Source organism: Pelobates fuscus, chromosome 12 (assembly GCF_036172605.1).
Source record: "Pelobates fuscus isolate aPelFus1 chromosome 12, aPelFus1.pri, whole genome shotgun sequence".
Taxonomy (NCBI): domain Eukaryota; kingdom Metazoa; phylum Chordata; class Amphibia; order Anura; family Pelobatidae; genus Pelobates; species Pelobates fuscus.
Genome location: NC_086328.1, coordinates 126,466,916 through 126,493,947, shown reverse-complemented (window position 1 = coordinate 126,493,947; position 27,032 = coordinate 126,466,916). Strand labels below are relative to the sequence as shown.

The following is a 27,032-nucleotide window of genomic DNA, read 5'->3' as shown; positions in this document are numbered from 1 at the left end:
CTCAGTCGCAGCCTCAGATCAAGCGACCATTTATTAAGCCACCCAAGTAAACATTGGAGTTTGTTGGCCAGCTAAGCACCTACCTCTGGGCGAAGTTTAAAGGCCGAAGACGGATCTACAAGCTGGCGCTGAAGGAAGTGTTGGCGTGGATCCGCCCGGCTACCCGGCACCACTTGCAGGGAAACCCACCCTGTACCTCCCGAGCGGCCCCGCGACGGAGATGAAGCCGAAGCTCATCATGGAGGGAACCGGCGCCGGGGCCCTCGAATAGTGGCACTCACGAGCCCAAGCTCCAGAAGAGGACCCGCCGGCGCACCCGACCGACCTCCCACTCGGCGATTCTAACAACCCTCAACCAGCAAAGCGCAACCCCGCACGGGGATACGCACAAAGCCCGCTGCGAAGTTAACCAGGAAGCGAGGATGTCTGCAGGGGGGCGAAACCAGCGGAAAGCCCTTCCACAGCCCACAGGAGAGGGAACCCCAATGGGGGGGCGAACCGGACCGATACACTCAGAGGCCCACGGCCTGAGGCCCTGTTCGACATGCGGGGATCATTACCTCACTCAGCCGGAGATATAAAGTATCTCAGTGGCCACTTCACCAAGGATTGTGGACTATGGATAAGCAAAGTTAACCATACACACGGACTCAGCAAGACCTTACAGGTTATCTTGACACATCTAAGACCCACGCAGCAGTCACCCTGGACTGTCTCTCCCTCAAAGTCAGAGGCCCTCAGATTAACCTAGTCCGGTTAGGAAGCACCCACTAGGCTCTTATTAAGCCACATTTTAATGTGTTTTTCGGTTGTAATGTTTCCGTAGGGGTCCCTTATCTTTATTATCTTTGCCACAGAACTTGGCCTCACAGGGAATTTACAATTTGCAGTTCACAATAATTTTGCTAGCATATTATCATAGCCTGCAATATAGTAACCTGATACCCCAGATTAACTAAGCTAGTGTGCCATATATGTGATAGAACCGATTTGTTTAAGCTTGTGTACCACCATCTACTTAACCTCTCATGCACTGTTACACGCATGTTACTAGCTATTTCAACGTATACACAAGAGAAAGTTCCTCTAACCAAGCAAGCTGTAAGCATACGGCCTCTTGTACCGTGCCAATATAATTGCAAACAACTTAGACACATCACCCTAAAATACTCGACTGTCTTAAACCTTGTTTATCACTGTTTATAGCATATCTTGACTCACTCATGTTCCTCTCGTGACCTAGCACTGTTATACTATTCCTAATGCCTTTTGGCTTACCTACATACTGCACTAAATGTCTGGAACACTATTTTGTGCTGCATATTCAGCAGTTCGTTTTACACCAGCGTGTTTACATTTTGCTCTTCTTAGTATAGCATATCGGTTAAATTTTGTCTTTAAAAAAAAAAAAGTGTGCTTAACATTCTCGCCATGACAATATATGCAATTGAAAGCCTGTGCTCGCTGTTGTGGCGCTACAGGTTGTTATGTTATATGATATTATGCACATGAAAAATAAAGAATTAAAAAAAAACAAAAAAACGAGCTATTCTGGAATAAATAAGGTTCACCATCACCATGGAAACCAATGTAACGTTGCTCAATAGTTAGAACTTGCCCCTGAATAGAACGTATTTTGCCCAAATAAAAATGTCCGTAAAATGTTTATTTCTATCTTGTGTTTTTTTTTAATAGAAGCATGGCATAAGGAGCACATACTAAACATTGGGATAAAATATATATATATATATATATATATATATATTTTTTTTTTTTAAGCATTCCCCATAGTCTGGGATCCAACATTATTTAAAGTACAAAAAAATACACACTAATATCTACAACAAATAGTATAATAAAATAGGCATCAATTCCTGGTTCACGCTTAATATTGCATCCAATATAGGACTCTTCTATCTACTTTTTCCTCCTCCAATCCAAAACGTATATATGTGGAAAGATGTAGAGGTGGTGATTTTTTTTAAATATAATTTGGAAATCCCAGAGAGTGCTCCTGTCTTCAATTTTTTGTTTATATGTTTGCTGGGACGCACCCGGGTATAAGTCACTGGATTATAAGTATATTTGAGGTTGAGTGCCAGAGGTTGGATCTTTTTTATATGTGGAAAGAGACACACAGAGCAGATCTTCACTTCACCTATTAGAAAGAAAATACAGATCGAGGCTTGGAACGCATAACAAGGAACAGCCGTGTAGAAGACGAACTCGCTCTGGGATTGGCTGATGGTGCCCAGAGGGAGGTTTTTGCTGGGATATTTAAACTGTAGTTATTAACTGTGTGTTTTATGGATGATGACTGCTCGCTGATTTATTTATTGTCCCGGAAGAATTCCATGCAGGTGGATGAAACGCGTAGGACTGTTTTTTCAAAGTATTTATCGTTTTATTATTTGTTGGCTGCTCTAACACCCTGAGAATCGTGCAAGTGGAGTTCCAGTGGATATGGTGATATGTAACAAAATAAATAAGTAGGGATGCAGAACAAGAGATAAACACTTCTAAGGTGCAGATATAAAATTTATACAACCTTATAATAACGAAGTGGGCGAAATCTATATAAAAATAAATTAATCGCACATAGTGTAATACAGAACAAAAATATATCAAGACACGCAGGATGACTATGTGGACCTCACAAGATAACAGTGAATGTCAAGCTCATCATATGGTGATATGCCTATTCTGTTTTTTATCTTGTAAGTGTGACCGATAAATGCAATTTTTACTACGAGTGAAGATCTACTCTATGTGTCCACGTCTCTCTTTCCACATATATACGTTTTGGATGTGAGAAGGAAAAAGAAGAGTCCTATATTGGAGAGATTTTACAACCTACTAACAATAAGTGTCTGTGAGTGCAATATTAAGTGTGAACCAGGAATTGATGCCTATTGTATTTTACTATTTTCAGTGTTTTTTTTTTATTGTAGATATTGGTGTGTATTTATGTTTAATGAAGACTGAGATGAGTCTTTGATATATCTACATTGAAAAAGAGTCAAGGGGCAATTGTTATTTTATAATCCCTGTTATAGTCTGTTCCTCACTGTTGTTACTGTTTGCTGGGTAAAAGTGTGATTCACATTATTTAAAGTACATTTCATTTGGATTCTGTACCAGTTTTATGTAAAATGTGTGTTTCTAACTTTTAGCCAATCAAACAGCTGCCTTGCCAAAAGTCTCTGCTGTTCGGCTGAATCGATGCGGATAACAGTGCCCTCTTAGCAGTCGGAGGTAGAGGTTAACCATTTTATTCTCTTGTTTTAATCATTTTGGGTAAACTTTTTAAATTATTGCAAACTGTTAGAAAAAACTTTTTTGAAGTGATTGGTCACCATTAATATCTGTTGGAATTGGTGTAGATAGATCCATTGAAATATTTTCCTAGTAGGTTGCTTTAAATTAAATGCTATAATTTGCTTAAAGTATTCAGCATACCTCAATAATAATTAAGCGTTAGCTTTGGGTTGTGCTATTAGTTTTAAAAAAACAAAAAAACTCACTGGTTTATTTTTTTTAATATATATCCTCTGCTGAGCATGGCCCAGAGCATTGCGAGGTAGATAAAATGAGTACCATTAAATTGTGTAATAGTAACAACCCCTAGATGTTGGGCTAAGGTAACATCCCCAGGACGTACTTGTAGCCCAGAGTAATCGGAATGTACCTTTCCTGGTTAACCCCTTAAGGACCGGCCTGTTTTTGCGATGTTTGTACGTTAAGGACCAGAGCAGTTTTAACACTTTTGTGGTGTTTGTGTTTAGCTGTAATTTTCCGCTCTCTCATTTACGGTTCCCATACAAGTTATATATTGTTTTTTTCACGACAAGAAGGGCTTTCTTTACATACCAGTATTTATATTATGTCATATATTGTATTTAAAAAAAATAATAAAATATGGTGAAAAATAAAAAAAAAAACATGTTTTTGGACTTTTACTTGAAAAATCTTTTACTTATCTACAAAAGCTAATGAAAAAAACTGCTAAATAGATTCAAAATGTTGTCCCGAGTTTAAAAACACCCAGTGTTTACATGCTTTATTGCTTTTTTTGCAAGTTATAGGCCTATAAATACAAGTAGGAAATTGCTGTTTCAATATATATATATTTTAAATGTATCAATAGTGACATTGTTACACCGTTATCTGTCATAAATCCCCGAAACACACCTAACATGTACATATTTTTTAAAGTAGACAACCCAGGGTATTCAAAATGGGGTATGTCCAGTCTTTTTTAGTAGCCACCTAGTCACAAACACTGGCCAAAGTTAGCATTTATATTTGTTTGTGTGTTAAAAATGCAAAAAACGCTAACTTTGGCCGGTGTTTGTGACTAAGTGGCTACTAAAAAAGGCTGAACATACCCCATTTGCAATACCTAGGGTTGTCTTCTTTTGCAAATGGTATGCCATCATGGGGCTAATTCTCATTCCTTGGCTACCATACGCTCTCAAAGGCAACCTAACCAATCTGACAAATTTCAATAAAAAAAAAAAAGTAAAATCAAGCCTTATATTTGACCCTGTAACTTTCACAAACACTATAAAACCTCTACATGTGGGGTACTGTTATACTCAGGAGACTTCGCTGAACACAAATATTAGTGTATCAAAACAGTAAAATATATCACAGCAATAATATCCTCAGTGAAAGAGCTGTTTGTGTGTGAAAAATGCAAAAAACTTCACTTTCACTGACAATATCATCGCTGTTATATGTTTTACTGTTTTGAAACACTAATATTTGTGTTCAGCGAAGTCTCCCGAGTAAAACAGTACCCCCATGTACAGGATTTAGGGTGTCATAGAAAGTTACAGGGTTAAACACAGTGCTAGCAAATTAAATTATCTGGACTTTTGGCCTGGGTTGGCAGGCAGGTCCCTCAAATTGCAATCATTAAAATTACTTAATTAGGTAAAAATATTACATAAATATGCACGTAGAATTTTAATATATATACATATTTATGTATTTGACGTCTACGTGTATATTTATGAAATTATTTATGTAATTATGTATGTGGACATATGTATATTTTGTATTATTTTTATTTATTTATTTATACATAGATATATATATCATTACATTCTAAGTGTATTTTGATATAAATATATATATATATATATCAATATCAAAATACTGTTAGAATAAAATTGAATATATATATAATTTTTTTTTAATTATTAAAAATTATTTTTATTTTTTGTTATTTATTTTTATTAACATATTATTTGTATTTTATAATAATATATATACCATATATATAGTTATTATATATTTTGTATATATTTGTGTATAATTTAAATATAAGTGTATTTTTATATTAATATACGTATATATAAATATAAAAATACACTTAGTGTGACATTATATATATTATATATATACATATATTATATATAGGTATATATAGATATAATACATGTATATTGTCAGGGTACCTGAGGCCTCTACCTCTAAGGGAGGTAGAGACTTGGTGGTGTATCCGTCCAGGCGAGCTGTCTCCTCCGTTCCTCGCGGTTCATCCAGTCACTTAAACACCGGCCGCGAGGAATCCACGTCCTTTTCTAGCAGGACGCTCAATACGTGACGTCATGACGCTAGCACGAGCAATCTGTCACTCAAGTGTCCGATATCCAATCGGTACTTTTCAGAGGCGTGATTTCCATCCAGAACCAGGGTATTTAAGCTTACTCCTTACTTCAGCTCATTGCCCTGTCGTGGTTCTAGCTTGTCTAGTCACTCAGTGCTCTGGTATTCTAGTTTGCTCTTTTGGTTTTGACTCGGCTCGTTGTACTACCCTGTTTCTCTGTTATCCCTTGACCCGGCTTGTCTCTCGCTTATCTGTCTTCTCGTTCCCTCGACCTCGGCTTGCCTCTGACTATTCTTTACTCTCGGTACGTTAGTCCGGCCATTCTAAGGCCCGGTATACGTACCTTTCCACTCTTTGTACTCTGCGTGTTGGATCCCTGTCCCGATCCTGACATTACGACAGGGCCAATGGATCCTGCAGGTACAAACAGTCAGCTTGGTTCTTCGGATCCCAGGTTTGACGCCATGGAACATAGGATGGATCAGATGGCTTTGGCACTACAGGCACTTTTGTCTCGTGCTAGTAATCCACCTGAGGAGACACGTACTCCTTCTATCTCTCCTGCAGTCTCAGGTCTAGAGGTAGCCACTGTAGGTGCTTCTTCCCGTATTACCCCACCAGTACGTTATGGCGGGTCACCGGAGAAGTGTCGTGGCTTTCTAAACCAGATTAGCATCCATTTCGAACTACAACCCCGCTCTTATCCTACAGATAGAGCAAAGGTTGGATTTATTATTACTCTGCTCATTGAAAAAGCTTTGAGATGGGCCAATCCTTTATGGGAGAATGATAATCCACTCGTCTATAATTATAATGCCTTTGTAGCTGCGTTTAGAAGAACTTTTGACCCTCCTGGCAGAAAGGTCAATGCAGCTAGATTAATGTTGCGCCTTAAACAGGACAATCGAACACTTGTGGATTATGCACTAGAGTTCAGATCCTTGGCGGCAGAAGTTAAGTGGAACGAACAGGCTTATATAGATGTGTTTCTGAATGGGTTATCAGATGTAATTCTTGACGAGGTCGCTACTAGAGAACTCCCTGAAAATTTGGAGGATTTAATTTCTTTTATATCTCGTATTGATGAACGCTTAAGAGAGAGGCAGAACACTCGAGATAGGACCCGTAGACCCTCCTTTAAACTAGCGCCTACCTTTCAAATCTCTGAGTTCGAAGACTTACGTATTCCTGAACCTATGCAGATAGGCAGTACTCATCTCACTGAAAGGGAGAGACAGTACAGGAGAAGGGAGGGTTTATGTATGTATTGTGGAGTCAGGGGTCATTTACGCCTAAATTGTCCCAATCGTTCGGGAAACGCTCGCACCTAAGTTCCTCTAGAGGACAGGCCTTGGGTGTTTCTACTTTGTCCTCTATTCACAACTACAAGGAGCTCAGGCTTGTGTTACCCGTTTCTTTAAAGTGGGAGAAGGGAGTAGTTAAGACTATGGCACTAATCGATTCTGGAGCTGCTGAGAGCTTTATAGATCAGGGTTTTGCTGCCAAGCATGCTATTCCATCCCAGTTAAAAGAGACACCTCTGGCTGTTGAGGCCATCGATGGTAGACCGTTACTTGAGCCTGTTATTTTTCATGAGACCATACCGATTAACTTGACTGTTGGCATCCTGCATAAAGAGGATATATCCTTGATGCTCATTTCTTCTCCGTCTATTCCCATAGTTCTGGGGTACTCCTGGCTGAGGAGACACAACCCTATTATTAATTGGGAATCAGGGGAGATAGTTTCATGGGGAGAGAATTGTCAAGAAAAATGCTTGCGGAAGGTCTTACCTCTTGGATTAACTAATACATCGAATACCTCTGACAATCCTACAGAGACACAAATTCCGCCTCAGTATCTAGATTTAAAGGCAGTATTTGACAAAAAGAAAGCCGATACCTTACCCCCACACAGGTCCTTTGATTGCAAAATTAACCTACTCCCTGGTACCATGCCTCCCAGAGGTCATGTATACCCATTATCTATAAAGGAGAACTCAGTCCTAGAGGAATATATTCACGAGAATTTAGACAAGGGATTCATCAGGAGGTCCTCCTCCCCTGCCGGGGCTGGATTTTTTTTTGTTAAAAAGAAAGATGGTTCTTTGAGACCTTGTATTGATTATCGAGGCCTGAATAAGATAACCATTAAAAATGCCTACCCGATTCCCTTGATCACCGAACTCTTCGATCGTTTGAAGGGCTCTACAATTTTCACCAAGTTAGACCTCAGAGGGGCATATAACTTGGTGAGAATCCAGCAGGGACATGAGTGGATGACGGCATTCAATACTCGATATGGCCACTATGAATATACCGTCATGCCTTTTGGGTTATGCAATGCACCAGCAGTATTCCAAGATCTGATTAATGAGGTTCTTAGGGAATTTCAGCAAGAGTGCGTCATTGTATACCTAGATGATATACTCATTCATTCTAGTGACATTGAGATTCATCACAAACAAGTCAGGAGGGTTTTGCACAAGCTTCTCCAGCATGGCTTGTACTGCAAGTTGGAGAAATGTAGCTTTGATCAAACCCAGGTAACCTTTCTCGGCTATGTGATCTCTGGGGAGGGATTTAAGATGGATCCGGATAAGCTCCAATCCATTCTAGAGTGGCCTTTACCCACAGGTCTTAAAGCCATACAGAGATTTATTGGTTTTTCCAATTATTATAGGCGCTTTATTAAGGGCTATTCTTCCATTATTGCACCTATCACTAACATGACCAAACAGGGGGCTGACACTAAGAATTGGACTACTGAAGCTCTCCTTGCGTTCAAGACTCTCAAGGAGCTTTTCGCTTCCGCTCCAATTTTAGTTCACCCTGACACTTCTCTGCCATTTTTGCTCGAGGTAGACGCATCAGAGACTGGTTTAGGTGCTGTTCTATCTCAAAGGTTGGGCGTTGATAAACCATTACATCCATGTGGATTTTTCTCTAAAAAATTGACCGGTACTGAAAGCAGGTATGACATTGGTGACAGAGAATTACTAGCGGTTATCAAGGCTTTGAAAGAATGGAGACATTTATTGGAAGGTACATTACATCCTGTTACCATCCTGACAGACCACAAAAACTTGTCTTATATCGGAGAGGCCAAGCGTCTGTCCTCCAGGCAGGCTCGTTGGTCGTTGTTTCTTACCCATTTCAATTACGTTCTGACTTACAGACCTGGGTCAAAGAATTCTAAAGCCGATGCGCTATCTCGCCAATATGAACCCTCTGCTTCAGTTGAACCACTTTTGTCTTCCATTGTACCCAAATGCAATATTATTGCTAATACCAGTCTCAAAATTCATTCCCCGCTACTTGACCAGATCTTGAAGTCACAACATCTAGCTCCCGGAAACACTCCTGAGGGAAGAAACTTTGTTCCTCCTGAACTTCAACTGGAGCTCTTACAATGTTTTCATGAAAGTAAAATAGCTGGTCATCCTGGTATTCGCAAGACGTACTCTCTGATATCCAAGGATTTCTGGTGGCCTTCACTTCGTAAGGATATTGAGGAGTTCGTCGCAGCTTGTGAGACTTGTGCCAAGACTAAACTATCTCATGCATCCCCATGTGGCCTGTTACACCCCTTGGACATTCCTGAGAAACCTTGGTCCTGTTTGTCCATTGACTTTATCGTTGATTTGCCTGCTTCCAAAAGACAGACTGTTATTCTCACGGTGGTGGATAGATTTACCAAGATGGCCCATTTCGTGCCATTACCTAAACTTCCGACTTCCCCTGAATTGGCGGAGATTTTTGCGAGAGAAGTTTTTCGCCTACATGGGATCCCTTCAGAGATTGTTTCTGATAGAGGTTCTCAATTTGTCTCACGTTTCTGGAGATCCTTTTGTTCTCAAATGGGCATCAAATTGAACTTTTCCTCTGCCTATCACCCTCAGTCTAACGGAGCTGCTGAACGTACTAATCAAAAGATCGAACAGTATCTGCGTTGCTTTGTTTCCGAACACCAGGACGATTGGGTCGGTCTGATTCCTTGGGCGGAGTTCGCACACAATAACCTTGTTTGCGATTCAACTCGCTCTAGCCCTTTCTTCATGAACTATGGCTTTCATCCTTCGATTTTTCCTTCGGTTTCCTCTTCTCAGGGGATACCGTCGGTTGATGATCATGTCGCCAACCTGAAGAAATTATGGGATCAAACTCGACAAATTCTATTACATAGTTCCTCGCTGTTCAAGAAACACGCTGACAAACATAGAAGAGCGGCTCCTGTTTTTGTTCCTGGGGATAGGGTATGGTTGAGTACTAAGAATATTCGCCTAAAAGTTCCGTCCATGAAATTTGCTCCTCGTTACATAGGTCCTTACAGGGTTCTCACTCGTATCAATCCGGTTGCGTATCGCCTTGCTCTGCCACCTGCCTTACGCATTCCTAACTCTTTTCATGTCTCCTTGTTGAAACCCCTCATTTGCAACAAATTCTCCTCTAAGGTCTCCTCGCCTCGTCCTGTTCAGGTGGAGGGTCGGGAAGAGTACGAGGTCAGCTCCATCATTGACTCCAGAATTTCAAGGGGAAAATTGCAATATCTGGTCAACTGGAGGGGATATGGTCCTGAGGAGAGGAGTTGGGTACCTCAGGAGGACGTCCATGCTTCTCGCCTTCGCAGAGCATTTCACCTTCGCTTCCCATCTCGCCCCGGTTCATTCCGCCCGGTGGGCGTATCTGAGAGGGGGGGTACTGTCAGGGTACCTGAGGCCTCTACCTCTAAGGGAGGTAGAGACTTGGTGGTGTATCCGTCCAGGCGAGCTGTCTCCTCCGTTCCTCGCGGTTCATCCAGTCACTTAAACACCGGCCGCGAGGAATCCACGTCCTTTTCTAGCAGGACGCTCAATACGTGACGTCATGACGCTAGCACGAGCAATCTGTCACTCAAGTGTCCGATATCCAATCGGTACTTTTCAGAGGCGTGATTTCCATCCAGAACCAGGGTATTTAAGCTTACTCCTTACTTCAGCTCATTGCCCTGTCGTGGTTCTAGCTTGTCTAGTCACTCAGTGCTCTGGTATTCTAGTTTGCTCTTTTGGTTTTGACTCGGCTCGTTGTACTACCCTGTTTCTCTGTTATCCCTTGACCCGGCTTGTCTCTCGCTTATCTGTCTTCTCGTTCCCTCGACCTCGGCTTGCCTCTGACTATTCTTTACTCTCGGTACGTTAGTCCGGCCATTCTAAGGCCCGGTATACGTACCTTTCCACTCTTTGTACTCTGCGTGTTGGATCCCTGTCCCGATCCTGACATATATATATCATATATATATACACATATTATTTTTTTTTTTTACACTGATTTCTTTTTTTTTACACTTTATTTTATGATTTTTTACTTGCAGGGAGACTGCCTGTCAGCACAGACAGTCCCCCTGCAGGCAGATACACAGACCCCTATTGCGGTCATGTGATCGAGTGATCACATGGCCGTGGGGTCCTGATCTGCCGAGGGGGGACTGCCCGGGCAGACAGGCAGTCCCCCTGGACCGGGAGGAGAGCTGATCGCCGCCGTGGGACCGACGGCGATCAGGTAAGTTGCCCAAAACCGTTATGACGGTTCAGGACCGTCAGCGGTCCAAACGCACGTTTTACCGCTGACGGTCCTGAACAGTCAGCGGTCCTTAAGGGGTTAAATACTTTGTTGTTATTATTATTATTATTATTATTATTACTGATAGAATGTCCAAGGGTGAACGTGACATTTCTCAATCAATGCAATGCCCAAGATATCACAGGGCAGAAATGTCACCAGGACATGGAAGTCAAGTGGAGGTACGTTTTCTAGTGATATCTCAGTAAACGTTTCAGTAGTAGCGAACATGGAAATGTCCCTTTTAGAAAAGTGATAGTTCCATTTTAAATCAAACCTTGTCACATGCACATTTTCGGATCGAGTTTAATAACAAAATGGCAGAATACGGATTATCATTCTAATACTGTGTTACGTTGTCTCTGGGGGGTTTAATAGAATGACCATCTCTCACTGTGCACCTTGGCTGATGTTCCCCCAGTTAATGCGAATATACTTGTCTCTGTCACTGCGACATTGCTCATGTTGGAATCCCAGTGAGTGCATCAGTTCATGCTGTATGATCCCTCGATGGAGACATCTTGCCTTCATTAGGGAAACATCTTGTGCAGCTCCCACCCGACCGATATAAGACCAGCATCTGTGGTAAGCAAAAGGACCATTGAGTGAATCCAGAGGATATACCGGAAACAGAGACAAATAAAGTGTTTTAATGGAGATATATTCAATGGAAAGTCCAGCTGTCACTCAGGAAGGATGACTGAGCATCATGGGAAATGTAGTTCAAAAACATATGCAGTGCCAGGTTTACCCAGTGTTGCTTCAGAATTTATATTGTTCCATGTTGGATTATGAAAACATTTCATTTAAAACTGTTAATAAAAACTTATGGAGTGTTATAACTATCTCAGGGATTTTCTACACCCACATCCTTTTGGGCAGACTAGATGTGCCGAATGGTTCTTATCTGCCGTCACATTCTATGTTTCTATGTTTCTCTCCTGTTTCCCACCTTTTGCAGGAGGGTGACTTTCCCGAGGGTCCAGTGGTGGCTCAGGCTGGTGGGAGTCAGAGTGCCCACTCTGACTCCCTCCTCCTTCCTCCCGCGCGGCTCTCTGATAGCTGGGAGGAGTGACCGGGGCAGTCACTTCCTCCCAGCTCTATCTGATGTCATCACAGGGGGCCTGGTTGCGCTTTTAATGTGCCCAGCTCTGACCGGACCCCCTGGAAATCCATACCCATCGGGTAGCCCTAACAGCATGAGCTCACGATGGGCGCCTTCATGTGTGGGTCGGCGGTTTGCTGCGTAGGCCGGGGCCACAAAATATGGCGGCGGGCACCCGGTCACAGGGGTCCGCAGGGCGGCCGGGCCCCCTGCAGTGACGTGCCCGGTCGCAACTGTGACCCCTGCGACCACAGTATGTATGCCACCACTTGCATGGATATCTAGGAAGCTAAGACCGAAACATAAAGACATTCTCCCCACAACTAAACTCACACTCCAAATATGGGATAAATTAAATTAAACACATGCCTTAAACGAGGTGATCTCGCTCGCACTACTACTTGCCGCCTTCATTCCAGATTTTAACCATAGGTTATGGCACAGACAGACATCACACACCTTTACCACATATTTCAGGGGCCCAGCTTAAAATGCTTCGATGAATTGCAGAAATAATAAAGGTTGCGCAACGCAGCTAAATTCTCATACACGCAATTGCTATCATTTTCATTAAAAAAAATGTTATATCGTATGATACTGTAAGTGGTCTATAGCTGATTAACATTTAAATAATGTAACTTTGTAAAAGCATGGGAACGAGAACTAAGTCGAGAAAACCAATGGCAAAAAATAATCCTGGCACACAAAAACCTCTCTTATACACCTCCCGTACGGAGCTCACTAGGAAAATCCTAGTACCAACACGATTAAAACACAGCAACCCTGGCCTCTCGGATAGCTGCCTATCGAAACCAGGAACAATGTTCCACATCTGGTGGTCTTGCCCACACCTGACTAATTTTCGGACAGAAATAGAACAGCTCATACACAAGTGTTCAGGTATACATTTACCAAGACAACCCGAAACTTACCTGTTACACCTCTTCCCAAAAGGCCTCTCGAAAGACCGCAAATATCTTATTTATCATATACTTCTAGCTGCCCTAACGATAATCAGCAGAATGTGGCGCACAACCAATCTACCAGCTATCACACAATGCATCCAAACATTAAATACAACTAGACAATATGAAATAATGGCGAGAAAAAATCTACCCCCCCAAAAATGTGTGTCAACAGCTTGGACAACATGGGAGTCCTACCTCTCGCTAAACCCCAATGCCACAACATTGCCTGCATAGACTCGACACCAACACTGCTACCACTCTCCTCGCAACTACTTAAGAGAAATACATACTGCCAACCTCACTGCTATTTATTTCACCTATGATTTTAACTATAACTCCTACTAAATTTGGAAACATATCCAACCTTATTTGAGACAGATCCTGCAATTTTGACAGCTGTGACCATACTACTGACCAAATGGGTAGCCATTGGCCTGGCAAAACACCAGTAACATTACAAGGGGTAATTGAGCCACTGTGGATACCATGGTATGGACAAAATTGTTTTGGTTACATGACTAAAATACTATCCTACAGATGGAGACCAGTTTCAATTCTGGTTGTGACCCTGAAGGGATGAACTCACAAGCTTCATATCAATTAGAAACTTAATATCGATCCTAGACTTCAGATTAACACTCCTTACAGAATTTATGGTGGAGAAAGAATCTCCTGTTGGTACAACTGATGATGATCTGATGCAATGTTGGAACCACCCTCTTCCACCCCCCCTACTCTTTCCACCCCCCCTCTCCACCTTCTTTTACCCTCCCTTTCCCCTAAGTTAACTTCTTGTTGATGTTACCCATATTTGCTAACATGTATGTACAAATACAGTGTAATATGTGCAATGTATAAGTGTTAAAGACCTACATATTATGTCAACACGTGTATGAACACCGCTACTCAAAACTTTGAACCATTCCTGTATTCCTGTACTATTACACTGAAAATTACAAATAATAAAAAATACAAAAAATTTCAAAACTGACTGAAATAAATAAATAAATATGATATACTATATATACTAAACTGCGTCTTCTTCTCTCCATGGTGGTAAATAGAATCCCATAAACTGCACACGAGTTTATTGAATTGGCTCAAAGTCACATTCCAGGTGATTGTATATTCCTTGAATGAACGTTATCTGAACCCCACACTTATACTTATTACTTTCTTTATTACGTTACTTTTAACAACATATATGTGATTATACTAATGCTGTAATGAAGATGTAATTTCACACTCTTTTAAACTATTTTTAATCTAATGTATAACGAAATATCTTGAAATGTTTGCATTATGCTTGGTTACCATAATTCCAAGAAATTATGTTTTCTGCCCCAAATATTTTTATCCTTGCATCTCCAACGCTTTTTCCTTACTTGTGCCCCTAGCCACCATGACAGCTGTGAATTGTACTTCTTCACACTGAAATCATGTGTTAATTAGAAAATAAAGTAAATACATGTATTTCTACCTTACTGTCTATGGTGACTGTAATACACTTTTTTTTTATTGCAACTTAAATTCCATTTCTCATATTCCAGTTCTGTTTTTTCACAATTTGTGTATGCCTATTATGATTTTAAAAACCTTAATAAAATGTAAATAAAACAAATTAAAATGTGTTCAGGACGTTGCTTACTGAGATATGATGTTTGCTTCAACCATTTACTTGTACCTTCTGTGACAAAAGTAGCCTCGCCACTGGTTCTTGGAAGGGGCCTGCTTGTCAGCCTCTTGCCCCAGGACTTGGTGTATATGGGGCTTACCGAACAGATTGTACTTATTCTGTTCGGTTACCGAACAGTTGAACCAACCAGAACAGGAGCGTGCAGCCCATTAACCTCCCTGACTTATGTTTAACCACAACGTTCTAAGTGGTTAGCTGGGTGGCCGTCGTTCGTGTATGCGAACACGTGGCGGTGGCCATCTTTAGTCGCGAACACATACAGCGGCGTTTGGCCGTCGAATGCATGGAACTATAATCAACGGCGCAAACACCGCTGGGACTTCCATTTCTACATATGTTCGGCAGTGGTGTATCCTGGTTTTGTGCTGCCCTAGGCAGAACAAAACTCAGGCGCCCCCCCCCGCGCGCCACCCCCACCCAACCTTTACCCCGCCCCGCATTCTAAATACACACACACACATTCACTGACAGATACGCATACACTAGCTAACAGAAACACACACTCGCTAACAGAAACACACACACTAATAGACAAACTCACACTCAGTAACAGACAAACTCACACTCAGTAACAGACAAACACACTCACTAACAGCCACACACAGACAGACACTCACTCACTAGCAGACACAAACTAGCAGACACACACACTCACTAACATACACACACGCTCACAGGCAAACACACACACTAACAGACACACACAGTCAGACACACACACACACACACACTCACAGGCAAACACACTAACAGAAACACACTAACAGACACACACACTAACAGACACACACACTAACAGACACACACACTAACAGACACCCACACTAACAGACACACACACTAACAGACACACACACCAACAGACACACACACCAACAGACACACACACTAACAGACACCCACACTAACAGACACACACACTAACAGACACACACTAACAGACACAGACACACACTAACAGACACAGACACCCACACTAACAGACACACACACACACACACACACTAACAGACACACACACACACTAACAGACACACACACTCACTAACAGACACACACTCACTAACAGACACACACACACACACTCACTAACAGACACACACACACACTCACTCACTAACAGACACGCACACTCACTAACAGACACACACACTCACACTCACTAACAGACACACACACACTCACACTCACTAACAGACACTCACATTAACACTTTTTTTTTTTTTAACTTTAACCCCCCCAGCCTCCTTACCTTTGGGAATGCTGGGGGGGGGGGGGGTTCTTTTTTCCCTGGTGGTCCAGTGGCTTTTTTTTTTACTTTAACCCCCCCAGCCTCCTTACCTTTGGGAATGCTGGGGGGGGGAGGCCTTCTTTTTTCCCTGGTGGTCCAGTGGCTGCTGGGCGGTCGGGCGGCGCTGCTGGGCGGGCGGCGAGGGAGCACTTCCTTTGAGCTGTCTGCTCAGCTCCCTCGCGCGCCGCACAGTGAGGCTGGGAGGCGGAGCCGGAATATGACGTCATATTCCGGCTCCCAGCCTCACTGTGCGGCGCGCGAGGGAGCTGAGCAGACAGCTCAAAGGAAGTGCTCCCTCGCCGCCCGCCCAGCAGTGCCGCCCGACCGCCCAGCAGCAGCCCAGCATGTCTGTTAGCCGCAAGGCTAACAAGACATTTGCCTTGGGCATTTGGGGGCGGCTTTTTTTGCCGCCCCCTGGAAAATGCCGCCCAAGGCAAATGCCTTGTTTGCCTTGCGGCTAATACGCCCCTGATGTTCGGCTGGATCCGTATGGGAAGAGTAGCGTTCAGTGGGAGCAAGCTCCTGAACGAAGGACATAGACTGAGCCTACCCACGAACTGTTACTATCGGTATTTTGACTGTATTAAGTATTCCCGAAAAAGACCGTCTGCACAGCCTGAATTCATGGAACTCTTTTGGGCAGGAGCCTCGTGTGCGATTGGTCAAAATATGACTTCCATGGAAATCTTCAACCCCGAACTGATATGGGTGATTTTTAGATATCCTGGTCCCCCAGACTGAGGCTACCAGGAGATATGATTATTTTGTGGTTTCCATGTGTTTTGGGGGTATTTTTAATATGTTATAAAAATGTGTGTTTTTGTGTCTGGAGATAATTGAGTTTAGTACAGTGCTTGACTCAATTATCTCCCAGGTACAGAGGAGGGATTAACCTATTATGTATGGGAGTGTCCTGGATCTGAGAGCCAATGTGATTGTGTATTTGTTTCTACTGTGGTTTTCTCTCAGGTCCAGGGGGGAGTGCCCCTTGCATGGGGACCTGCATATAAGGCCAGTTATGGCTACCATTAGAGAGTTCCTCTTCACCCTCAACATAGAGCCTCGTCTCATGTGTGGAGGGGACAGCTATATTCACTCTGGGGATTGCTATATCACTATACTCCCCTGGGAATTTTAATCACTGGCTCTTTTAAGAGCATATTGCTACACTCTCTTGGAGGAGAAGTCTACCCACTTGAAGCTGGGTCCTGGTCTTGGGTCCAGGGTGGATAGAGGACAGCGAGATCCCAGCCAAGCTGTAACGCTGGAAGTGTGGACTACAGTGCTGATGGTGTCTGGTGGAGTGCTTGGAGTAGTCGGTGAGCATCAATTGGTGGAGGCACCCCATCTGGGTGCCAGGCGGTCCACCACACCTTCATTTGAAATAAATCAGTATGAAGATCTGGCTCACACAGAATTGATAAACCTACCCTTTTGCAACCGATTATAGGATACAGATGTTTGCATATTTACTACATGTACCGTAACGAAGCTAACAATGTTGCTACTGTACTACCTTCTACTTGTTAATATTGTTTTGGTGTTCATCACTTTATATTTATATGGCTGCTCCCACTGTTGCGAGACCTGCGTGTCTCCTATTATACTATCTTATCGCATTGTTATACATATCCGATGACACGAATAAAAGCCGTTTAAATTAAAATCAGTATGAAGAAAAATATAAACATAGTCTTGGAGTTTTCATGGAGGTCAGTTATTGGTACACAGCTCAATTCACGGTTTCCTTATCTGATGACCGCGCAGGACATTCATGATGTATATTTTTTATGAGGTGCTATATTTAATATTGCATTTTATAATATAATAACTGGGACGGGGCCTGACAATCAAGATGGCTGGACATGTTTTTTCATAGTTCCTACATCTCTAAGCTAAAACTTAATAAACTAAAAATGAATAACTATTCTAAAACCTCCTCAGAAGAAGTCTTATGTCAGCTGCAGACCGACTTTACCACTCCCTTCAACCTTATTTGCCCAGATTGCCTCAGCCTGAAGAGCTCTCATCTCTTCCAGCTCTATGGCCTAGCGTACTTGGCGGCCCGGTGGCTGGGAGAAGAGACCGATCTCCCGATTCAGGATGCGCAACTCGCAAAGGCTCTCTCGAAGCACCGTTACTACCCCTTTGAACCAGTGGGGGTTATTTGGTCTCCGCTGGGGAAAGCCTATACCTCTGCCTTAATGGACTTAAACATTACTATTCTGATGGCCAAGTGGTGTGTCCAAGATGGCCGCCTCGCCGGAGCTCTAATACCATCAAGCTGACCCGAGGACCAGAAGTGGAAGGACACCTTTTCTAAAAAAAATTATGCTAACTGCCAGACATTCCAGCATCACATATATTGCTGAAATCACCCTAAAAGCTGCTGTAGACATGCTGAAAAAGAATGTAGCCTTCACCCACCGCTTTTCTTCTGGACTGGGAGCCCACTTGGAGTCGCATCCAAAGAACAATCCACAAACCTGGGTAGTTCTTTGTGTACTGGAGCCTCCAGGGGGCTACGATCCTGCCACCTGGAGTAGGGGGATCATTGTACATTGGGTGCAGGTTCCCATAGCAGCCTGCGTTTAAAGATTTGAGGACTTGGGGCACTGCAGCTTGGGTTCCACTCGACTGAATCCTGCTCTGCTACTCTTGAAGTGCTCTGAGGGGGCAAACAGACCAATACCGGAATGGACTTTCCACTATGGCCTACCTGTGGCATAGACTGACTAACCAGGCTTATCCTGTTAATCTATAATAATTAGTTATTTGCATGGTTTTCTCCTCTCTCAATAATATCCAATGGCACTATCACTATTTAGTTTTAACATGTGAACACACTATTCTTTACTATTTCACTCATCATCATACGTTATTAGTGTATCTTCCAGTCTAATAGACTAATATTTATTAGCATATTTTCCAGTCTAATAGTACATACCACGCAACTGTGTCCTAGCCTAAGTACTACGGCCTATACCTGTGCCTACATATTTCTCCTAACCGTGTGATGATATGCCTATGGTTAATACTTATCTTGATTTATCTTTAAAAAAAAAAAAAATAAGGTAAAACAATTAAGCCAGTAGGCATATCTTTTTTCATTTGGGTTTATATATCTGGTAATAATTGTACAATGTTTCCCACCTGCAATAAATCATTACCACTCAATAAAAATTTGATTGATGAAAAAATAAACAAAATAATAATAATAATAACACAATCTTACAAACACTAAGACAAGTCATGCACAATCAATTTTGGCTCACCCCCTGGCTAAATCTTTGCAGCTTAATATTTTCTGTTAATCTTGTGTATATGATATCCTGCTGACAACCCAATATTCACTGGAAGTCCTTGAAAATGAAAAACCAAGGAAAATAAAAATGTACGACGATACTGACAGGTAAGAACGTGGAAGGAGGAGGGGGCCAAAGGCATGCCGTAAGCAGCTGCTTGCTGTGATCATAGATTCATGTCTTTGCTAAGATTATTAAAATACCGTAATCTCCCTACCACTGATTATATCCCATTTACAGTTATGAAAGTCAGACAGTGTTTAATAAAGCATGATAGAATACAGAGCTGAGTGCTGACCCCAAACATCCAGAGGAAAAAGGAAAGAAAGACGCTTTGTTAGCTCTGAACAGTGACCGCTAGTCTACCTGACTCACCCAGGGAGTCCTCACCACTCCTTTGACCCACTACAAACACTCTGTGATCAATAAACCTTAACCAGCTTATTGCCAGATGAACAGGAAAATGTTAGATAAAAAAAAGTCTACCCAATAAAGTAATTTATTTTAATACAGTTTTTCTGATACCAAGAATTTAATAAGCATAAATGAAATTATAATGTCAGATCAGGAGGAATTTGCCCTCTTAACGCGTAACTTAGTTCTTTAAAACTCATATTTTTTTATTTTATGGGTTACCCCAACTTAAAAAGAACAAACAAAACTGTGTTTTTATTAAAAATAAAAATAAACCTGTTTTTGCTTATAGTAACCTTTCCTGTACTGCACCCCCAAACAGGATAAAAAATTTAAAATAAACTGAAACTTACCTGCCTTACAGCTCAGAGACCAATATCTCCCAGCAGACCAATCCTCCTCCACTGATGGATGAGTGGCGTGCTGGCTTTGGACGCTTCTTACCAGCATGGTGTGTGTGTGTGCTGACGTCAGACATCCAGAATTTACATCAGCTATCCCGGAAAACTTGTAATGGGCTGGTTATTGATACCTCAATGACGTGGCTGGAGGTGGAGTTAAACTCTGGCATCAAAGAAGTTAAACTCTGCATGTGCAGTGCTTCATAGCAAAACAAATCACTGCAGTGGTTATGGTGCTTGGAGCAACCACGGACTGCTCCTGGATTGTCAGTTACACTTTCATGAACAGAGTGCTGGTCTAATATTATGCTAGACCTGTACATTTACGCTACTTTCCAATAATGCCAGTCAGACTAGTCAATCTCATGGATATTTTAAAATAAATATAACCATAAACATTTTTCGTGCTAATACTGGCTTTTCAATGCACACATTAATTGAGCCATAAGTAGTAGCAATGTTTTCATCCTTTAAATGCCTATATTAATTCTCCGTGATGCTGAAGGCTAATCTGAGCACTGGAGATTTTTCTGAACTATATATATATATATATATATTGTGATGCTCAGTAAAGATTATTCCTATAACTGAGAATAGAAAGGAACTGACTCACCCATCATTGGGATGGATCCTCAGGTAGTTGCGTTCGGTGGTACGAACAACAAAATGTATACATGTTAGAACCATCAACTCATCCATAGCTGCTTGAATGATGTACTTCTCATCGGAAGCTGGAAAACACAGAATTAGATTATCTCAATTAAAAAAACATTATTCTATCACCTTAAAAAATTCCAAGCAGGAGGGCAGGACAATGGAAATTCACAGACCCAAACATGAGTGGTGAACATTATATTTGATATAAAAGTTACATTCCAAGACTTGGGGTCTTCTAACAGGAGTGAGTGTATCGTGCATACAAAGAGTTTGTGTGTAGACTGCAACAGACAACGTTGCGCTATATATACTCTTTTATTTTAAGGAACGATTTTTGTATAAAATAAAATACTTGTCTTTTATGCAAGTGTGACGATTTTTTGTGGGTTGGTCCTTTGCTACGGAGTTCATTATTTTGTTCTAAAACCTCTATATACTAAACTCTTTATACTAAACTAGGAGCGATATTAAGCAAAAGGAGAATATCACAAAACAAATAATAACATAGACGGGATAAGTATAATAAATAATAAAACAAATATTGAGACATCCTTAGGGTTTTAATTTACAAATCACATAAAAGGTATGTCACCAGTAAAAAGGTGTGTTACTGTGCTACTATAATAAAGGAAATGTTCAACAAAGGAAAATATTTCTATTGGGTTTGCCTGAAAATATAATAAGGAGCAAGACCATGTTGCCCTATGATCCCTATGATAGCTGGGTTTGGAAAACCTGGCACCTGTTATCATACAGAATTCCCCAAAAGTTCTCCCAAGACAAGTCCTGCGATGGCTGCGTTTGGCGCTGAATGCAAGTAGGTAGTTGAGATGGTGCAGGATTCTTATTCATGCAAACATATGGGGGGGGGGGGGGGGGGGGGGAGGGCGGGAAAGCTGACTGTCCCTTAAACTCAGGAATTATAACAAATATTGCTCCAGGTGCAGCATCCTTCCCCGAAGGGTTCCCAAAACAAAATTATCATTATTCAGATGAAGCCCAGCATGTTCTAAAACCACCTACCTAGATGTGTTTTGGAAGAATCGATAGATGCAATTGTAATCTCTCGGACTTGCATTACTTAATATTTGTACGTCACTGCGGTTTGCCCTTTTGACACTGGAGAGATGACAAGTATTTTATGCTTTAGGACCAAAACAGAACAGTTTATTCCCTCCAGTCTGTAGCTATAGAGAGGACTCATTCTGTTGAGTAATATTTTGCATGTAATCTGCTCTAATGTTATTACTATAAATCCCCTCGATTTACGCGATTACAGGACACTGCATATAGACTGTACTGTAACATGTGGTTACATCCCATAATTCTAGGGATGTCGTTGAAACAAGTTATTGAAGCGGCCAGGTGATTACAAGACAGTGGTTTACTTTCTTCGGTGATCTGAAAGACGATAGTATATGTAAAATATAAAATCTCAGACATTCACATTGATTGGTATAAATTATGTACTGAAAAATAAACCAAACTAAAAAGGTATTAACATTAGAATATTCCCTTTTTTGTAGCGGGGTTCTGATCGTTCTCTGCAGTTTAGAGTAAATCTCTCAGGGAACACCCTGGTCTCCATAAATAATAACAGGGTTTTTTATCAAAGTGAATTTTAAATTTAAGGCCAGAGAAGTTGAACTGAAAGCGTAGCTGACTAAGAGTAATTTTCCAGTTCGGCAATTTCGACCTTAAATTTGAAAATCACTTTGAATTCTTATTTTAGTGAATATTAAAGCCTGTTAAAGAGTGATATTACAGAGGAAGCGGAAAGGATAAACGTAATAACACAGTTTATCCTGAATTAATTCACCATTTTGTTGGACGTGACTAATGACTTGGTGCATCCATTAAATAGCGCAAAGTGTGAATTCTTAAAGGACACGTCATCAAATTTTCACTTAATTTTCAGTGCTGCTTCTTGCGATTGCTCGGGGTAACCTGCAGCAGCCGTCAAGTTCGCTTAAGCAGCGATTGGTCATATTAAACAGTAGACTATGACCCAATATGGCTAACTCCTGTTTTTCTAGCTAGACGTCAGCAGTGAAATATGGGCAGAACAGAAAGGTTTAAAGTGTATGGGTATATCATTAAAATAAATGAAATGCTCCAGCAGCTAATCAGGAAAAAATATAATATAAATACACAACATTTAGATAGGTTTAAAGATTCAAAGATAACATAGAACTACATACTGTAATTATTAGATAGGGTGTACGGGACATGGACCAATCCGTTCACAGATTTCGGCCACAGACACGATTTTCCTGGACAAATCAGGGCATTCCGATTTCTTTTCACAGCAATGTCTCCTTGTATCATGAAACGAGAGGTGTCTGATGGAAAACAACACAGGGTCGCTAAATTGCACAAACAGAAAGCGTTATTCGCTCAGGAATCTCAAATTTTAGGTGAAATATTTTAGGTGCCCTACTCAGTTTATATTCCCAGTTTGGCTTATTGAGGTCTAAAATGTGAAATTTACTTTTCGGGCTCTAAAAATGTGCCAATTTAGAGAATAACCTTGTAGATTTTATTAAATAGTAAAAGGTAAATCAAAAACTGAATTGCAAAATCCAGCCCAAAATAGCCTAGCTGTGACCATAACTGTGCAAGAGAGTGTTTCCACCGTAGCAATTGTGTCTACCAATGCGATTCGTTTTTTGACTTTCGAATCCAGCAGGTCTTTGCACCCAGTTGCCCTATTCCAGATGTTTTCTGGAATGGGGCAACTTTTTCTAGTTTTGGAAACACCAGAGAAAAGTACTTCCAGAAAGCATGTTTAAATTTGCCCTGACTGCATCCAACAAGAATTCTACCCAGGACATTATGTCCATATACAAATGTTTCGGTATCGCTCTGTGTATGGGATGCCCTGCTTAAAGTCCCTGCTGCTCAGCCAGTCATTCTACAACACATAAAACATATGAAAGCTGTAAAGTTAGAAGTTGAAAAAAGACATGAGAGCAAGTGGGGTGGATGAAGATGTCCAAAAGTAAGTTATTTAAATAATTAAGATAGGAATTGATGGACACGACTGGACTCCATTACCCAAATAGGGTCTGAGTCTGGGACCCGAAGCACCACAAATCCCAAGGTAAGGGTAAGGCTCACCGCCCACTGAAGGGGCCCTGACACATGGAAAAGGCACAACCCAAGCAAGGGAAAATAATACTCTTCCTAGACTCTAATACTATATCAACGTCTATCCTGTTTATATTAACTCTTACAACACCTATCCGCCATACTGAAAAGTGAATTCTATGTACTACGTTGTTGAACAATACTGTTATTTTGTTACACACAAGATCTGTTGTATTTCGATTATATATGCAACTTAAACAGCCGAAAATAAAGATTTAAAAAAAAAAAAAAAGACAGGAATCGATGTACAAGAATAAGCATTTTACTTGCACCTTGTGTTTGAAAGAGTTAGGCGTCACGTAAGCCATACTTTTAAAGGTAAAAGATGCATGATGATATGCAGATTTATTTGATGTAATAAGCAATGATTGACAGAGCAAATAAAAAAACAATAAGGTTAGCAAGTGTTTTAAATTATTATTTACAATATATCCCATTTACACCAACATACACAGCAGTAATCCTTGGTGTGACAAATTCAAGGTTCACTTCTTCTATATATGTTACACTAAGAGACTTGCCACCTACTGTGCATGTTGTACAGACAGAAAGACTCGTTTAACTGTGTGTGCCCTTTTCAGCCTTCGGAATATCATCTCGCACTGTGTTTGTAACACTATCAGCTCAGCTAAGACATTGTTTATAAAATACCTTGATTTGAAGTTAAGATGTTACTGAACACATCTTTGGTGACATCTGCAGCACCTGTGACGAGAGAGAATTTGTAGAATTGTATTAGCAGAGGTGACTTAGATTCCTCTTATATTAACACAGGTTGCTGTGACAGCCAAGACTGACCTGACCCTGGGTCGTTTCCTGGGAGAATCTGAAATCCAAAGCAAATTCAATTTACACATGTGTCACAACCAGGACTGCTTCACGATCATTTATTTAGAGTCCTATCTACAGCCCTCTATGCAACAAAACTGACCAATGAATGTGCTAAAGCGGGATTAAAATTGTTAAAATCTGCCTGGCACATCAAAACATAAAGCCTTGCTTGGCATCTTGGGAAATGTAGTTCGTAGACATATCAAGGTAATCTAGAAAATAATATGGGAAAATAAAATTGAAAAAAATCACTCAAATTGTTAGTTGCCTCGCGTTCGTACCATAATGAAATCTCAGACTGATTTTGCTAATTTATTCTTGATTCGTGCATTTCTAAATTCCTTATTTCCTTAAACCATTTGTACGGGACAGCTATTCGAAACATTTACTTCCCCTAACTTAAATAATATTTACTGCATCTAAAACTATTCACAGCCACAAAAGCAGCATTGTAGTTTTCAGCATCAATATGCAATGCACCATTGACGCCTAATGTTCTGAACTACATAATGCAGAGTCGGGGATCAATCACGTACTTTAAAATTACAAAGATCCAGCCTTAACCCTAAAATACATTCCTTGCCTAAACCTAACCCTAAGACGCACACATACACACATAATGTTAACCATAACCCTGAAAAGACGTTACTAACAAAATGAAAACCAACCACACAACAATGGCAGGACCTATAGATGGTGTATAATGATAGTTGTGAAACCTCCCATTGCAGCATACAACAACAAAATCCTTTCAACTTCAAGTGATATTCACTTATTCTAAAACTATATGAAAGCATCTGTCAATATGGATCTATTATTGGCACAGTAAAAACATTTTGCATTTTTCTAGCACTGCTTTATTACATTTTACACAATTAACATTTTGAAAACAGCAAAAGAGCTTTAAATACATATTCTTTTTAACATTTAATTAAGGTGCTTACAATTTATTTATAAAATATTTTTACCAGGAAGGATACATTGAGATTTCTCTCGTTTTCAAGTCTGCTGTGTTAAGCCCTCTGGCACATAGAGTTAAACTGTACGCCCCACTTATTGCCCCTTACCTGATGCGGATTGCCGGCACACACCTCAAGGAGGGTCAATGTAAAGAAGATGGATAATCCCATTGCCCTGGCTTGCAGGTTTACTGGAATGGGGTTCTGAAATTGTACTATCTGACTATATACAGCTCATAGCACGAGGGGAGGGCAAAAGGGAAGGGGCATTACTGATAGGAACAGGGATGCATTCAGCTGAAAACTATCAAAGCTATTAATACGAGGAGGCTGCTGAATGCTCCAGTGGTTTGTGGATAGGAGCAGAGCGACAGTGAAGATTGCTGCTCATATGATGTAGTGACAGAGCACAAATATAACATTAAAAAACTAGGACACAGGTGGTTTTCAGGTGCACTGTGTAATGCTAATGATCAAGAGCCACCAATATCGCAGTGAGGAACTGGAATACTGCATGGAGAAGATCCATTCCCCAATGGACCTCAGGGAGAAAATCCTTACTGGAACCCAGGAAGAAGATCCCCACTGGACCCCAGGGTGTAGATCCCCACTGGACCCCAGGGAGAAGATCCCCACTTGACCCAAGAGAAAATATTCCCACTAAACCCCAGTGAGAGGACCCACACCAACTCTCCTAAAGTTAGGGATACTGGATGGGCCTAATAAAAATAAAACAACAAACAAATCGAATTAATTTGTTAATGTGTGTGCAAGAATATGCAAATCAGTGAGAGTGTGTGTCTGTCATTGAGAGTCTGTCAGTGTGTCTATCAGTGTGTATGTGTGTGGCTGTCAGTGAGTGTTTCATCAGTGAGGTTGTGTCTGTCATTGAGTGTGTGTCAGTGTGTCTGTCAGTGTGTGTGTGTGTGTGGTTTTAGAAAGCATTAATGTATATGTCACCATTTATTGAGCAAAAGCTAATTTTGAAAAATATATGGGTGACGTTTCTCCATATAATGTTTGTTATTGGTGTCTGCTGAA

At 41.1% G+C, this 27,032-nt stretch overlaps 1 protein-coding gene across 1 annotated transcript in view; it reads right to left on the bottom strand.

The window, feature by feature from the left end:
* The window catches only part of LOC134578390 (high choriolytic enzyme 1-like), a 45,589-nt gene extending 19,380 nt beyond the window's left edge, over positions 1–26,209 (bottom strand). Inside the window, exons 1-6 of the mRNA XM_063437381.1 lie at positions 26,100–26,209; positions 25,000–25,027; positions 24,853–24,906; positions 23,253–23,393; positions 21,008–21,125; positions 11,616–11,794 (exon numbers count right to left, since the gene is read on the bottom strand). Of these exons, the coding sequence (XP_063293451.1) occupies positions 11,616–11,794; positions 21,008–21,125; positions 23,253–23,393; positions 24,853–24,906; positions 25,000–25,027; positions 26,100–26,162 (583 nt within the window). The 5' untranslated portion in view covers positions 26,163–26,209. The remainder of the gene's footprint in view (positions 1–11,615; positions 11,795–21,007; positions 21,126–23,252; positions 23,394–24,852; positions 24,907–24,999; positions 25,028–26,099) is intronic.
* Positions 26,210–27,032: the final 823 nt, after the last annotated feature.